Source organism: Bos mutus, chromosome 15 (assembly GCF_027580195.1).
Source record: "Bos mutus isolate GX-2022 chromosome 15, NWIPB_WYAK_1.1, whole genome shotgun sequence".
In the NCBI taxonomy this organism is placed as follows: domain Eukaryota; kingdom Metazoa; phylum Chordata; class Mammalia; order Artiodactyla; family Bovidae; genus Bos; species Bos mutus.
In genome coordinates this window covers 64,213,088-64,229,555 of record NC_091631.1, presented here as the reverse complement: position 1 = coordinate 64,229,555, position 16,468 = coordinate 64,213,088, and the positions used below count along the sequence as shown (strand labels likewise).

The following is a 16,468-nucleotide window of genomic DNA, read 5'->3' as shown; positions in this document are numbered from 1 at the left end:
AATAAACCCAGTATAAGTTACACATTGGGAACACTCATTTCTAAAACAAAAAGTAGTAAGAAGAATGGTATTGTTTTATAATTTTGCCAATTTCTTTAATGTTTGGCTTAACAGAAGACAGCTGTACTCTAACGTTTGCTTCTGCTGTCAATCTACCGCTACACATTTTTTAGGTAAAGAAGATGAAGAAAATCTGGTCTCATTCAAACACACAGTTGGAAAAAGTATTTTAATACCCTTCTCATATATTTGTGACTATTCTTTGAAACTATACCAAAACACAGCAAGTGATAATTCTTTAAAGGTAGTTGCAATGTGCATTATAAAACCATATCATAGACATTTCTCCAAATAAAACACAGAGATGGCCAAAAGGCACATGAAAAGATGCTCAACATCACTAATTATTAGAGAAAAGGAAATAAAACGACAATGAGGTATCACCTCACACCAATCAGAATGGCCATCATCAAAAAGTCTACAAATAATACACGTTAGAGGTGTGCAGAAAAGGAAACCCTCCTTATACTATTGGTGCGAAAGTAAACTGGTGAAGCCAATATGGAGACCAGTTTGGAGGTTCCTCAAAAAACTAAAAATAGAGCTATCATATGATCCAGCAATCCCACTACTGGGCATATATCCAGCTCCTGCTGCTGCTGCTTCTAAGTCGCTTTAGTCATGTCCGACTCTGTGCGACCCCATAGACAGCAGCCCACCAGGCTCCCCCGTCCCTGGGATTCTCCAGGCAAGAACACTGGAATGGGTTGCCATTTCCTTCTCCAATGCATGAAGGTGAAAAGTGAAAGTGAAGTTGCTCAGTCATGTACGACTCCTCGCGGACCCCATGGACTGCAGCCTACCAGGCTCCTCCATCCATGGGATTCTCCAGTCAAGAGTACTGGAGTGGGCTGCCATCGCCTTCTCCGGCATATATCCAGAGAAAACCATAATTCAAAAGATAGACTAGACCTACTCGAATGTTTACTGTAGAACTATTACAGTAGCCAAGACATGCAAGCAATCTAAATGTTCATCAACAGATGGATGGATAAAGAAGATGTGCACACACACACACACACAATGAAATGTTGTGTGTGTGTCAGTTGCTCAGTCGTGTCTGACTCTGCAACCCTATGGACTGTAGCCCACCAGGCTCCTCTGTCCATAGAATTCTCCAGGCAAGAATACCTGAGTGGGTTGCCATTTCCTTCTCCAGGGACAACGGAATGTTACTCAGCCATAAAAAAAGAATGAAATAATGTTATCTGCAGCAACATCATGGACCTAGAGACTGTCATACCAAGGTAAAGTAAATCAATAAGTCATCTTAAAAAATGATACAAATGAACTTACAAAAGATTGAACAGACTCACAGACTTAGAAACAAACTTATGGTTACCAAAGGGGAAAAGTGGAAGGGAGGGATAAATTAGGAATCTGGGGATAATATATACACATTACTATATGTAAAATAGATAAATAACAAGGACCCACTGTATAGCAAAGGTAACTGTACTCAATATTTTACAACCTATATAAGAAAAGAATCTGAAAAAGAATAGATAATAGAACTGAATCACTTTGCTGTATACCTGAAAATAACACAACATTGCAAATCAACTACATTTCAATAAAAAATAAGCTTTTTAAAAAGCCATTTCAGGTGAATGTTTCCCAGATATTTCTCTATATTCTGTTATGTTATAATCTATCAGTCCACCTTTCACTTTGGAATTTTCTTTATCAATGCAGGATTTGCTAACATCATCCGTTGGTCATAGAAAAATAATGGTTCATTGACCTATGCAAAATCTTCCATACATGGAAATATTTCAAGTAAGCAATATCAAGAAAATCACATTTGTTAATTCACCACAGATCACAATCATCAGAAAACTCTTTCACATATTGGGTAGCTGTCAAGCTCACAGTTGGCAAATGCAAGTTTTTCAAAATTCTAATTTTCACTTGAAAGCTTGAGTTTTACCATCAGTCGCAAATACTGTCCATTGATTTTCTTGACGTCTCCCTTTATTCACTTCTGAGAAAACAGCAGCTATCAAATACCTAACTCAGAATAACCATTGTCTGTCCATTGTTCTTTCAACTAAACCTGAGACAAGCTGCTAGTTAAACTCAGGACTCAAGTGCTTGTCACACAAGGACTCTTCTTCCCTTTGCAACAGAAGTACTTTATGTGCACTTCCCACTTGGTCACACACGACACTGAAAAGATGTACTTGAGCCTGGAGATTTAATAGAATTGATCATTTGTACCACTTCAACAAGAACATTCTTAAGTGAAATGGGCTTTCTATACCATGTTGGTTAGAAGCGGCCTGATTTCAACTGCCTTGATTCATATCGATCTGCCTGTAGTTTTACCCACTGTTGCTTCTGTACCATCAGTACAAACATCAATACAGTGGAAAAGACACACATCTTAGTAGTCTTAATATTATTATGTAGATAGTTATTAGGTCTCAGAAACCCCCGGTGTTCCACATGACACCACTTTGAGAACAACTACTCTGTTCTATAACCTCTTCCAGGAAAAGATGTGAAACTTAAGGATAACTTTAAGATGAAAATGGCTGCAAGCCAGTCATACCTGAAAATGAGTCACCTCCCTGCCCAGGCAAAGAAAGATATGCCCACAGCCCTCAGAAGCTGGTGAAACTTACAGAGAAGACACACACAGCCCCTTTGATGCAAAGCCCTGCTTGAACTCTATCAGATGAACGAATCCTGCCGATTGAAGGCAATGCATCTGAAGAGAGAGAGCAGCCTCTCTAGAAAACACCTGCACAGGAATGCATTTTCTTGCCCTTGTTATAAAAAGGAACACAAACCAACAGTGATGTGATTGGCAAAAAGGCTCCGTGAGATTACTTTTAAGAGGTGGGAAGAAAAGAAATTGTAATAACTAGCCCAGCAGGAAGTCAGGCAACACTTGGACAAAGGGAAGGATGTAAGAAATGATGACTGAAAGGAAGAGAATGATGCTCTCAAGCCAGAAGACGAGAGTATTAGAAAGGTTTAAAGAATAAAAATGACAGAGGAGAAAATATCCATTAAATGGAAAGGAAGGATGTGCCATGCTTTTCATTTTATTTTGGCAAATCTCCTTAAACAATGTACGTTGATTCTTAAACAATGTAAAAATCCAGGCTCTGCCATATATTAAACTACCTGAACTAGAGCAAACGAGTTAACTTCTTGTTGGCCATTACATTGGTATTAATAATTGGGGATAATAGGACCTACTACACAGGGCTGTTATAAAGCTTAACTGAGACAACAGCAAGGGCTACAAGCAGTTGTTCCAGCACAAAGTGTATGTTCAATACATTTTGGCTTCTTTTACGAGAATGGGGAAATGGAACAAGAATCATGGCTATTGGATGGAGATTATCATACTAAGTGAAGTTGGAAAGAGAAAGACAAGTATCATATGATATCATTTACATGTGGAATCTAAAATATGACAGAAATGAACTTATCTCAACTTAAATGAACTTCTCTATGTCAGACGTAGAGAACAGACTTGTAGTTGCCAAGGAGACTGGTTGGAGGGATGCATTGGGAGTTTGGAATTAGTGGATGCAGACTAACATAAAAGAGCAGTTTCTACCTTGTTTGCTGGGACACTCACAGCTGGAGCTCTAAGCCACCATGTAAGAATTCTGACTAGCTTGATGCTGAGAGGAAGGGCCACTTGCAGGAGCTCCAGTCTGCACACCTAGCCTTGAAGTGCACCCCAGCCCTGGGGCCAGGTTAATGAATGAAGGAGTCTCCAGATGACCCAATCCCAAATCATCCAGTCACCTCCGGCCTCTTCTCAGCACAGAGGACAGAAACAAGCCGTCTCTACTAGGCCCTGCCACAGTCCAGACCCACGGCACTGACTGTGCACCTTACTTCTATTATTATTACTTTATACAGCTGAAATAATTATACAGCTCACCATACTGCAGAATCAGGGGGAGTCCTGAGCTTGTTTTCCTGAAACTAGACAGTCCCATTTGGAGGCGATGGGAGACAGTGGCAGCCACTCCCCAAGGCCAGCCTCACCAACACAGATCATCAGACATTAGATTCTCTGAAGGAACCGGCAACCTACATCCCTCACATGCGCAGTTCACAGTAGGGTTCGAGCGCCTCTGAGAATCTAATGCCACAGCTGATTGACAGGAGGAGGAGCTCAGGAGGTAATGCAAACGATGGAGAGCGGCTGTAAATACAGACGAAGCTTTGCTGGCTCACCCGCTGCTCACCCAGTTCCTAACAGGCCACGGACCACTAAAGGCCCATGGCCTGGGGGCTGGGGACCCCTCGCCTTTAACAAACCTCCAGCTTCTTACCCTCACAATCCCCACTGTCTTCAGGGTTTCGGGTAAATGGTACTGGGCTGCTGGTTACAGTACTTTCCCAGGTGCCTTCATTTAAGCCTACTGTGATTTCAGAAGGCATTTTCTTTTCCTCTTCTAGTCAAAGGAACATTAGACCACTTCTTTTTTCAGAAACTAGAGTGGACTTAGGTGTGTTCTGCAGGGAGTTTAACACACAAACAGATGTCTACTGCATCCACAAGGTTCCGTAATTCTGAAAAAGAACACTTCCTAGTCTCTGTTTCTACCCTTTCCTCCTTCTTGACCCGTCCCTCAAAAAAGACCCCAGAGAGGCCCTCTTGTCTGCCCTCGCATCTTTTTCTTTGACAATTAATGGCTCATCCTTCAACGTATAAGGAGATCTTGCAAATCAACATGCAAAAGTTTCACATAAATAGAAAGTTCTCAGGAAAACAGATACAAATAGTTTATAAATGTATAAAAGGATGCTAAATGCCACTCATAATAAATAAATAAAAATTTAAAATATAACAGTTTTTTTCTTTATCAGGTGGTAAAATTTGAACAAAACTGACTTGAGGAGAATTTATGGAAAAAAACAGAACCTCTGGAAGGTAACTTGGCTATATCCATTAACATTCAAAATGTACTCATATGCGGTTATCGTTCTAGAAATTTATATTAGATATATATTAGCACATTTGCAAAGAGATAAGCACAAAGCTAGTAAAGTACTGCCTGCAATATCAAGCACTGAAAACAAACCTACGATCCTAAAATAAGGGTTGATTATAAATTAAGAGTTCGTATGAATGAATAAATTGCCCTCACATCTTTCAACCAAATTTTCCCCCATCACCAGGATGAACAACTTGGTGGCCATGATACTAGGAGCCCATCCCTCAGGAAACAAGAGAATATGACATTCCCTCCTTTCCCCAGACTGCCCAGACAGAAAGACTGACTCACGAGAAACCTGGTTCTCAGAGCCCTTCAGAGCACGGCTCCTGTGAGGAAGGGCCAGGCGGGCCCACACCTGCTCCAGGGCCCCACGCCTGGGCCTCCCCTCCCAGAGCAGCCCTTACAGCTGAGCAGTGGCCGCTGGCAGGGACATGCCAGCAGCACGCAGGGAGGCGCAGGGCGACGGGGCGTGTGTGGGCCCCACCTCACACTGAGGAGGCAGAGCAGGCATGAAGACGGGACACCTGCCATCCTTGTCTGGCTCTGCCTGTTCTGAGAGGGGTGGTGGGGAGGACAGGGCTCATCGGAAGAGGTGTGAGACAGCAGAGAGGGGAGCGCCTATCGCGTGGCTCCCACACGAGCCCAGGTCACAGGAGTCCAGCCAGCGGGTCGGTGGGGACACGTGAAGGAAGGGGATGGGTCCAGGAGACTTCCTGGGGCCCACCTGGTGACTGAGCGGGTGCAGGTGAGGAAGGAGAAGCGCTGGACAGTCTGCGGAACACCTTCAAAGGCAGCAACAGCGAGAATGACGCAGTGGGGAATGGCATCCAAGCAAGTCCAAACCGGTGCCCTGAACCAGATGAGCGAGCCCCCCGCCCGCCACCCGCTGGCACAGGCTGGTGCGAAGAAGCAGCTGACCCGAGGTGGAGGAGCTGACGGCCGGGCCTCCCTAGGAGAGGGGCATCTCAGGGCTAAAGCCCTCCCCAGGAGAGGGGCATCTCAGGGCTAAATTCCGCCCCAGGAGAGGGGCATCTCAGGGCTAAATCCTCCCCAGGAGAGGGGCATCTCAGGGCTAAATCCCTCCCGAGGAGAGGGGCTTCTCAGGGCTAAATCCCTCCCCAGGAGAGGGACATCTTGGGGCTAAATCCCTCCCCAGGAAAGGGGCATCTTGATCCCCTCCCCAGGAGAGGGGCATCTTGGGCTAAATCCTCCCCAGGAGAGGGGCATCTCGGGGCTAAATCCCTCCCCAGGAGAGGGGCATCTTGGGGCTAAATCCCTCCCCAGGAGAGGGGCATCTTGGGGCTAAATCCCTCCCCAGGAGAGGGGCATCTTGGGGCTAAATCCCTCCCCAGGAGAGGGGCATCTTGGGGCTAAATCCCTCCCCAGGAGAGGGGCATCTCGGGGCTAAATCCCTCCCCAGGAGAGGGGCATCTTGGGGCTAAATCCCTCCCCAGGAGAGGGGCATCTTGGGGCTAAATCCCTCTCCAGGAGAGGGGCATCTCAGGGCTAAACCCACCCTGACACTTCCATTTGTTTCTCTCAAGGACCAGATTCCTGAAAGAACCCCACAAACAAATCTAGGAATACCCCCGAGAAACAGTAGACCCCACTCCCTTGACAGCAGCCTGCTAAGTTGGTAAGCTCCACTCCCAGATGCCTCACTGACCTACCTTCCAAGTAAAGAGTCTCAGAAACGCCAAGTGGCAAAGTGAGGTTCAAGCTGACAGTGGAGTATCCCCCGTGGTATTTTCTCCCCATCAGTCCACACCAGACCTCCAAGGAGGAGTGGTACATTTCACTCAGAAACATGTCCTGGTCCCACAATAAGAAGCCCAGTGATGCTACCTTCAGACAAACAGGGTTAGTATCTTTTTAGAATAGCACTGGCCAGTGGAACTTGCTGTGATGATTGGAAATGGTTCTTAGGCACCTGAATCGTGGCTAAACTAAACTGAAGGTTTAATTTCATTTAATGCTCATTAATTTTAGATGGCCACATGTGGCTAGTGGTTACCGTGGACGGAGGAGATCTAGAACTTAAAAAAAAAAAAAAAACACAGGGGCCAGGTTAAGCTGCCAGGAAAAAAAAAAAAATCATGGAATTCTATTTCTCTACTGTGAGGAAGTGAACTTCCTTAACAGTGCAGCATCCGCTCCAGCTTTTTTCCAGCTCTGAACTCTTCTCTGGTCATGACAATTATATATCAATGTGCCTCCAACACATCACAACTCGGAAGGCCCTTAGAGACCCGAGCCCAAACGGTCCACTGTAGGAAGCCACTCTACAATGTCCCTGCTGTCTTTACCAGGTGCCCTCAGCAGCAGTGAGACTCAGCATCAGTCCACCCCCAAAATCCTAGGATACTCTTTCAAAGGGAAATCAAGGACGCTCAAAATAATAAAAAATAAATTTTGCACCATGCTTTACCTCTTATGTGGCCCTTTCACATGCATTATCTCAGGTAAGCCTCACCTAACATCAGGATATAAGCATTAGTAACACATTTATTTTACATAAGTGAATTGGCCAAGGCAATGTCGCCGGCACTTGGTCACCACGTACCCTAACCTCACATGTCTTCCAAGGAGTGAGAGGTCAAAAGACAATGGAAAAGTTGTGGTGGTGAAGGGGGAAGGCGTGGAGGAGGGATTAGAGGATGCAATCAGGCACATCAGCCAGGAGCCACAGAAATCAAACTGATGTTAATCTCAACTATTAAACAGGAACAGACTCAGTTCCAAAGAGTAAAGCACCAGTCTAGGCTAATTTATGGGGTTGGGGGAGGCTGGCCCTAAAATAGTGCTTCTTAAAATGTGGTCCCCGAACCAGAACCAGCAGCAACAGTGGCCCCTGGAAACCTGTCTGAAGTGCAAATTCTGAGGCCCTCTCCAAGCCCTGGTGAAATAGAAACAGCCAGTGGGGCCCAGCAGTCTGGCTTAAAACAAGCCCTCCTGATGATTCCCAGGTCCACCCACGTTTGAGAACCACCGCGCCACAATTCTACATCTGAAGCCCAGGCCATTTCCTCTGGGAAATAAACAACCTGGTCATCAAGGGAAAGCAAAGGGAGCTGCCGGGAGTGAAGTTTGAGACACGTCCTGGTGACATCAGCCCTGATGTACTGTACTTCGGGTAATAAAGGACTCAGTCCAGTCGGTAAAAGAATCTGCCTGCAATGCAGGAGACCTAGGTTTGAGCTCTAGGTCAGGAAAATCCCCTGGAGAAGGAAATGGCAACCCATTCCGGTATTCTTGCCTGGAGAATCCCATGGACAGAGGAGCCTGGCAGGCTTCAGTCCATGGGGTCGCAAAAGTCAGACACGACTTAGTGTCTTAGTGACACCACCACCGAGCTCTGAACTAGCTTGGGACCGCACACACCTCCTGTGGTCAGGGCACAGAGGAAATTGTTCTTTACTCAGAAAATCTTGGTTTAGGAGTTTTCCTGTTGGCCCAGTGGATAAGAATCTGGACGCAAGTTCCATCCCTGGTCTAGGAGCTAACTACATGCTGCGGGACAACTAAGCCTGTGTGCTCGGCCACGAGTGCAGCCAAAAAAATTTTTTTACATAAATTCTAAAAAAGAAATTTGTTTAGAAGTAGAGGAAAGGTACAGAGAAGGCGACGGTACCCCACTCCAGTACTCTTGCCTGGAAAATCCCATGGCCGGAGGATCCTGGAAGACTGCAGTCCATGGGGTCGCTGAGGGTTGGACACGACTGAGAGACTTCACTTTCACTTTTCACTTTCATGCATTGGAGAAGGGAATGGCAACCCACTCCAGTATTCTTGCCTGGAGAATCCCAGGGACGGGGGAGCCTGGTGGGCTGCCGTCTATGGGGTCGCACAGAGTCAGACACGACTGAAGCGACTTAGCAGCAGCAGCAGCAGGGGAAGGTATATTCTATAGGGAATACTAGATTGTGAACAGAGTATCCTAGCTTCTAATCTCAATAAATATTTGCAAACAGCAAGGTCTTACTGTATAGCCCAGGGAACTATATTCAATATCTTGTAATAAGGCATCATGGAAAAAATATGAAAAAGAATATATATATACATAAATCACTTTGCTGTACAGCATAAATTAACACAATATTGTAAATCAACTATACTTAAATAATTTTTAGAATAAATAGTATTTAGTACACAACTGTGTTCCCAAGTGTGAAAAGACAAATTTCTATGGCTTTTTTTAAGCTTTGATGATTAAGAGCTGGTATTCCAGTTTCTCAGAGAAAGAAATGAGAATATACAAAACAAATCATTTATCTCCTGCTATTTTAAAATAATAATAGGCGTTTATTGACTGTGCCCAGCACTGTGCTAAGTACTATATATGCATCATTTTATTTCACCTGCACCCTTCTCCCCCAGGTGAGCACTATGACTGTCTCCACTGTCTCTGTGAGGCTGCACAGGTCACATTCGCTGAGCTCACACAGCAGGGAGGTGGCAAGGCCAAGAAGCAAACCAGATCTATCCGACCTAAACAATCCAAAATACTACTGCTTTTTTCATTTTGACACATATTCTAACTGTAAATCTATTCAATCTTACTCATACTTTTTATGCTATTCAGTTTTAAGTACTTCCTTTTAAAGGCTAGTATGCCACGTGCTGTTCAAAAGAGTCCTCAACCACTCGGTTTACTCAGAGTCTTTCAGCCCGTGCTCAAGAACCTGGGTAACTTACACGGAAGAATTCATGCCAGTAAAATACTCAAAACCTAAATCGAAGTAAGAACCCACTGCCTTCTCACCATGCTCGGGCAACACGCCCAGGGAAGCCCTTCCTGATCAGAGGGGAACTCCCTGAGGCTTCTCTTCTCTCGGTTCCCACATACTTCTCCCTTGCTCTTCTCTATTCTGACGGTAACACCTGGGAATGTCTGCACACCACTGCGCCAATAGTGAGCTTGGGAGAGTGGGAACTATATCTGATTCACCAGTGGGCTTCCAGAGCACTAAAATACACAATCGATACCTAAGAGATGGTTGATAACATGGATAGCAAGACATACACATTATTAAGAGGGTATAAGGGAACTGCAATTTGAAGACGTAAAACTATGAGACTTTTAAAAAACAGAAAATCTTTGGGAAATTAACTTGGGCAAAATGTTCTTAGATGTGACACCAAAAGCACAGTTCATAAAAGCAAAAAAAAAAAAAAAAAAATCAATAAACTGGATATTAGCAAAATTTTTAAAAATTTTGTCCTCTAAATGATCCTGTTAAAAGTTCAAAAAGACAGGCTACATGTTGGAAAAAAATATATACACAAGCCACAAATCTGACAAAGGACTCATATCTGGACTATATGAAGAATTCTCAAAGCTCAATAGCAAAAAAAATAAAATAAAATACACTTAGAACATGGGCAAGACAGGAGCAGACATTTCACCATCAGCCATTAGAGAATGCAAATCAAAACCATGATGAGACTAGAACATTTACTGGGAGACTAAAATAATAAACAAATGGTGATGTGGACGCAGAAAAACTGCACCTCTCACATGGCTGGTGGGAATGTGGAAGAGTATAGCCATGCTGGGAAAGTTTGATGATTTCTTTAAAAAAGAAAAAACTAAACACATGCTTACCACCCAAAACCCAGCAATCGCAATCCAAGGCATTTGTCTTAGAGAAATGAAAACTCTGTCCTCATCAAAACCTGTACATGAATGTTCACAGCAACCTCAACTGTAAGAGCCAAAAACTGAAAACAAGCTGGGTGTCTTTTAGTGGGTAAATGCTTAAACAAACTGGTATATCAACACCATAGAATATTACTCAGCAATAAAAAGGAATGAACCAGTGATGATGCAACGGTTTGGGTGGATCTCAAGGGTGTTATGCTGAGTGAAAATGCTAATCTCAAAAGACCACATACCGCATAAAGCTATGTATGTAATATTCTCAAAATTACAGATGGCAAAGAGCCACCCAAAAAACCACACAAGTTACCAGGTTTAAGAGATGGGGCGGGGCTAAGGGAGGCGTGACTACAAAGGCGTGGCGCAAAGAGCTGGGAGGTGATAGAACAGCTCTGTATCTTGACTGCGGAAGTAGCTACAGGAATCCACACAGACGAAGGATACTACACTGCGCTCCGCCCAAATGTCCGCATGTAAAACTGGTGAAGTCTGAATATGGTTTGGATTGTACCAACGTTTATTTACTGGTTCTGCTGCTATGCTCTGGTTACGTGCTGCTGCTAAGTCGCTTCAGTCGTGTCCGACTCTGTGTGACCCGATAGACGGCAGCCTACCAGGCTCCCCCGTCCCTGGGATACGTGAGATGTTACCAATGGGGGAGACTGAAGTGAAGTGAACACGGGACCTCTCTTCGATTTTTCAACTTCCCATAAAGCTACAATCATTTCAAAACTAAAAGTTAAACAACGGAATTACAGGCATTTCACTTAAAACAAACAAAAAAAGAAGTGTACATAACTGCACGACTGGCCAGTGAAGTCCCAATTACAGATTTAAACACACAAAGTAGGCCCACTGGCTTGATTTTTTTTTTTTTAAGTTAAACCCAGTTCTCCAGAGGCATAAAGGGGATACATTTCCTAATATGTTGGAGCTACTGCCTCATCCCCCAATAAAGGGAGGAAAGATGCCTGATGTGTGAGCCACTTTGGGAATCCAGGAGTCTGGTCCTAACAGCCTGGCATGAACAGACCCTAAAGTTTCACAAGGATGGAGGCCAAGAGCCCACAAGTCAGAGGAGAACTGAAAGTGGTGCCAACACACAAGCCCAGGCGAGGCTCTCTTTCAGAAAATGCCCTGTGTGGATCTACCCACGATGGCCAAGATTTAAATTCTGCCTTCCTTCCGAGACAAAACAAACCAACAAAATAAATTAAAAAAAAAAATTGTTAAGCAAACAAATAAAAACCTCAACAACCCCAGACTATTTCCAACAAACCTTATAATTAAATATGTCCTCTTCCATGACCTCCAAGCTACCCCTTGCTTTTCAAGTATTCCACTGCCCAGTGAATTCTGGGACATAAGAACCTACCAAAATTAATGAAAAACTAGGAGGAGAAAAATTATTCAAAACACTAGAGAATTTACTGATCTAAGTTTCTACATCCATTTAAAATGCAGACAGATACTTGGAAGTGGTGAAGGGTTGTGAGGGGGGTGCAGTTCCTGCCAGGAGAATGTTACTTTGTGAGAATTTTGCTTATCAGGACTATTAACAGGTCTTACAAAGTTACTTCCTTTTTCATTTACTGGCCTGGAAAATCAGATTTTTACAATTTTCACTAGCAATCCCCTCCTTTCCTAAGTCATTCATTATTTTTTTTTCTTTGAAAAGCTTTATGTCACACAATACTTCATCATTTTCAAAGCATTTTCACAGATTATTAAGAAACACAGCACTGGTACCCATGGGCTGTACTTTTCCACAAAACTCTCACCAACCAGACTGCCATCTAATTTCAATTAGTTCAGCCATGTTTCCCCCAGGCACTGGGTCCACACTACTCCACAGGGGTAGACATCGAAAAAAAAAAAAAGCAGAGTTCTCTACACAGAAGCCTTCCAGACAAACCAGTCAAGGGCAGACACTCTCAAGTCTAATCAGCAGAGTGCCTTCCCATAAAATCACTCACATTTCTGCATTCCTGTGCTTTTCTTAAGGACAGCAATTTAAAATTTCATTTAAACTCAAAGTCCTCCATTAGCTTCCATGAAAAGATGTATTTTTAAGTGCTTTGATCTCCACATGTCCTTCTGTACATTAGTATTCTTCACCCTCCACCATCTGCACCGAAGCAAAACACCAAGACTTGTGCACATTTTAAAAAGAAGGGAGAGGGAAGTGGATTTAAGAGCACCTTCTCAGGACTTCCCTGGTGCTAGAGTGGCTAAGACTCTGATCTCAAAACCTGGGACCTGAGTTACGTCCCTGGTCAGGGAACTATATCCCAGGGCCACAATTAAGACTGCCTCCCCACCTAAGTCAAAATATAATTTTTTTTTTTTAAGAGTGCCTTCTCTCATCCTATCCTACTTATAGAGTTCACAAGGATTTCTTCATTTATCTTGAAAAAATGTACCTCACCAAAGCAAGTATATCCATCCAAAAACTAAGCATCCACCCACACCCCACTAGGGAGTAGAGGCAGGCGGCTCTAAAGCCTTCTCCTCTATGCCCTACTCCTTTTTATTCTGATCAAATCAGTGGTTTCCAATCCTCTGCTCCCCTGCAGAACAGCTCAAAATGTGTGAAGTACTGTGACCACATTGCTTCCATAAAAAGCGTTATAATAGATGCACTATGATGATCTGAGCCCGGTCCTGGGAGATAAACGTCACACTGGTCTAGATGCTTCAAGAACTTGCAATCTAGAGAGACCCCACCCCCTACCATGTTAGATGTCCAAGGAGAGCTGTGGGGTCCAGGAGAGGTGGGCAGTCAGGGGAAATCTTCAGTCAGCCTGGCAGGGACACACTGGCCAGTTTTGGAAGCAGAGAGAGGAATGACTGTTCAACATTTCAAGTCCAGGCTTTTCACTTCCCGAAAAGGAAGGACATTTTTTGGAATAGGAGCTATGAATAAGCCCTCTATTCTGGTTGTATTTGCTTATAGCAAGTACCCTTATTGTTTGGGGTGGTCCAAAGCATCTTTGGGGATCATAAAGGGTGACTGGCTCCCTACCTCCAGTGCCTGTTGTGTGTGTGTGTTTAGTTGTCGAGTCAGTGACTCCTTCCGACCGTGTGGACTGTAGCCCCCTAAGCTCCTCTGCCCATGAGGTTTTTCAGGCCAGAACACTAGAGTGGGTTGCCATTTCCTTCTCCAGCGGATCTTCCCAACCCAGGGATGGAACAAAAACTCGATCCTCCTAACACGCCTCGGAAGAAGGAAGCCGGCAACCATGTCCACACTCCAACAGGACAGGGCAAAGGAATTGAGGAGGGACCGAGAGCAAAAAGTGTTCTGTCCCAACCGCCAAGTCTCCGAGGCCGGCCCATCATCAGGACCACGTCTACTGAAGCCCCAGTCCAGGTGATCCACACACCAGCCGGGCATTTTCCAAAGCACGTGCCACCTGGGGACAGTAAACCAACACCGAAATCAAAGATGCAAAAACCCTTGGAACAAAAATGTAAAGTCTTTACAGCCATCAATCAAGATACTAGAGGGCAGGGCGTGGCGAGGAGCGGGAGCTGCGGGCCGCCAGCCGGGTTCTCAGCCGGAGCTCCTAAGGGGGAAACCTGGAAAGGTCGCCACGGCGGGGGTCCTGGAGATGGGTGTGTGCCAGCAGCTCGTCGGTTCGGCCGCCCGGCCCTCCAGCTCGGCTGCCCACGGGGCACGTCCGGCCCCTGGCCCAGCCCGGGGGCCCGGCTCTGCCCAGCTGTCATCAACCGAAGTGCCAATCTCCCTCCTGCCACGGAAGTCCCATTCCAAGAAAGGCCAGTGCCACTTGGAAAGTTTAATGTTTCCCCCACCCCGAAAACAGATGCTTTTGAAGCATCAGTAACAGCAAGGGAGAGAAAGGGATCTAACTCCCCAGTTTCGGCCAAAGAAACTTGTCCGCAGAGAACAAAGAAGCAGCAATCGGAGAAGGCGATCCGAGGCTGGGGCGTCCCTTCGCCGCCCCCACCCTCCAGGGCCGAGAGTTTGGGGCCGTAGGAAGGTCCCCGCGTGTCGGGCGGGCGGGCGTGAGCGCCTTTGTCTCGCGCGCCGGGAAGCGGCCGCCGGCCACCGCTTCCCTCCGCCGCCGGGGACCCGCGCGCGGGCGGGTGGTGCGGAGCGCGGCCATATGGCAGCGCCCCTCCGTTAAAGGCCCGCCCCACGGCTGGGGCGCTTCTGCACCCCGGGTCCCGGGCCGCGACGGCCAAACGACTCCCAGTCTGGGGCCTGCAGAGTGGCGCGGAAACGTAGTTTTAATTTTTTTTTTTTTAAGTAATCTAGGTAAGGGGGATCAAGATTCCGGTGGCGGGCACTCTCGGTCCCCGGGGCCGAAAAAAAGGCTGCCCAAGTCGCTCCGAAGCCCGGCCGACCTCAGCCCGGAGCCCCCCGGGAAAGGAGCTCTCCCCACCGCTCCCCCGGCCCGGAGTGGTTGGGGGCGGAGAACATCGATCGGCTGGGTCCTCGGCGCTGGAGACTCGGGGGCGCCCCTCCCTGCACCCCGAGCGGGGACTGGTTACCTCTCACCGCAGACTCACAAGTTCCCCGGCGCAACTTTGCCCTCCGCATGAGGCGATCATGGCCAGCTCAGCTCCGCGGCTGGGGACGGCGGCCGCCGGGCAGCGCGCTGGGCACGGCGTGGGGGCAGCCTGCGGAAGCGGCGCCCGGCGATCGCCCCCATTCACAAGGGAAGCGGAGACCAGCCCGGGGCTTCCCCTCCAGCCCCAAATCCCAGCGCCGCCTCTGGGTCCTAGAGCGCCCTGGCGCCCGCGCCGCCGCCCGGGGAGGGTGGTCCGGGCTGGTCCGCGTAACCCTACACTCCACCCCCGCCGGGCGCCCGGCCGCTGGGCCCTAGAGCCCGCCCTCACCCGCTAGCCGCCCCTCCCCAGGCCCCAGAGACCGCCTGCTGCCACCTCCCTGGGCTCCAGCTCGAGTGTCCGCCCCGGAATGAGGAGGGCAACGGCCTCTCTCGGTTCGGTCTCCTTCCTGCGACTTTCTCTTCCTCCCCACCAGACCAACTCCGGCCGAAGTCGTTTTCCCGATCTGCCCTCAAAGTCCAGATGAGGTCTCTGTAGGAGTCTTTTTTTTTCTTCTTAAGAAGCATTTTCAGATGAAAAGTGGCCAGAGTTTTCTCTCTGCATTGCCCTGGTCTCCAGGGCTTCTACCACGCACTGGGATTGGGCGACCAGCCGCTGCGATGGTCTCCGTTGACAAGCATAAGGGCCAAAACAGATTCTACAACCCGAGAGCCTACAACTGGTGGTCATAACCCCTCTAGGAGTGGAGGCAAAGAAAGGAACTCTGGGAAAAGGCTGCTGATTCTGCCTCACGTCTTAAATCAGGCTATATCGAATATAACATCCTCAATCGCTCCTGCATATCCAATTAATGCATCTCTGGAGCCTTGATCTGGGGGCCTGAAACTCACCCACATCTTGTAACATTTCTCCCTAGTTCCCAGGAGCTGGCTCTGCTGCTCAGCGGAGGAGAGTCAGGGCATTCCAAATCTCTCACCTTGTGCTCCTCTCTAGACCAGGGTTCTTTCAGGGATTCCTGCCTGGACTGAGGCAATGAGCTAAGCAATCCACCAGCAGTTTTACCCCTCCACTCAATCCTAGTGGGTGGTGTGCCCTTCTGATTCCAGTCTGTTCTCCTCATACATCCCTAATGGTTCAGGAACCTCTGCTCTCAAGATTTGTTGTTGTTCAGTCACGAAATCCTGTCTGACACTTTGTGACCCCCATGGATTGCAGCATGCCAGGCTTCCCTGTCCAT

General features: G+C 46.8%; 1 protein-coding gene across 6 annotated transcripts in view; it reads right to left on the bottom strand.

Annotated features, from left to right (window-relative positions):
- The window catches only part of AMOTL1 (angiomotin like 1), a 199,678-nt gene that overhangs the window by 107,585 nt on the left and 75,625 nt on the right, over nucleotides 1-16,468 (bottom strand). Inside the window, exon 1 of one of the 6 annotated variants that reach the window (XM_070384291.1) lies at nucleotides 15,214-15,491. The exons of 3 other annotated variants lie outside the window; for them this stretch is intronic. In XM_070384291.1, the coding sequence (XP_070240392.1) occupies nucleotides 15,214-15,262 (49 nt within the window). In that variant the 5' untranslated portion in view covers nucleotides 15,263-15,491. Of the gene's footprint in view, nucleotides 1-15,213; nucleotides 15,492-16,468 lie in introns of those variants that run through there. 2 more of the 6 variants (XM_070384292.1, XM_070384293.1) reach the window with 2 other exon arrangements.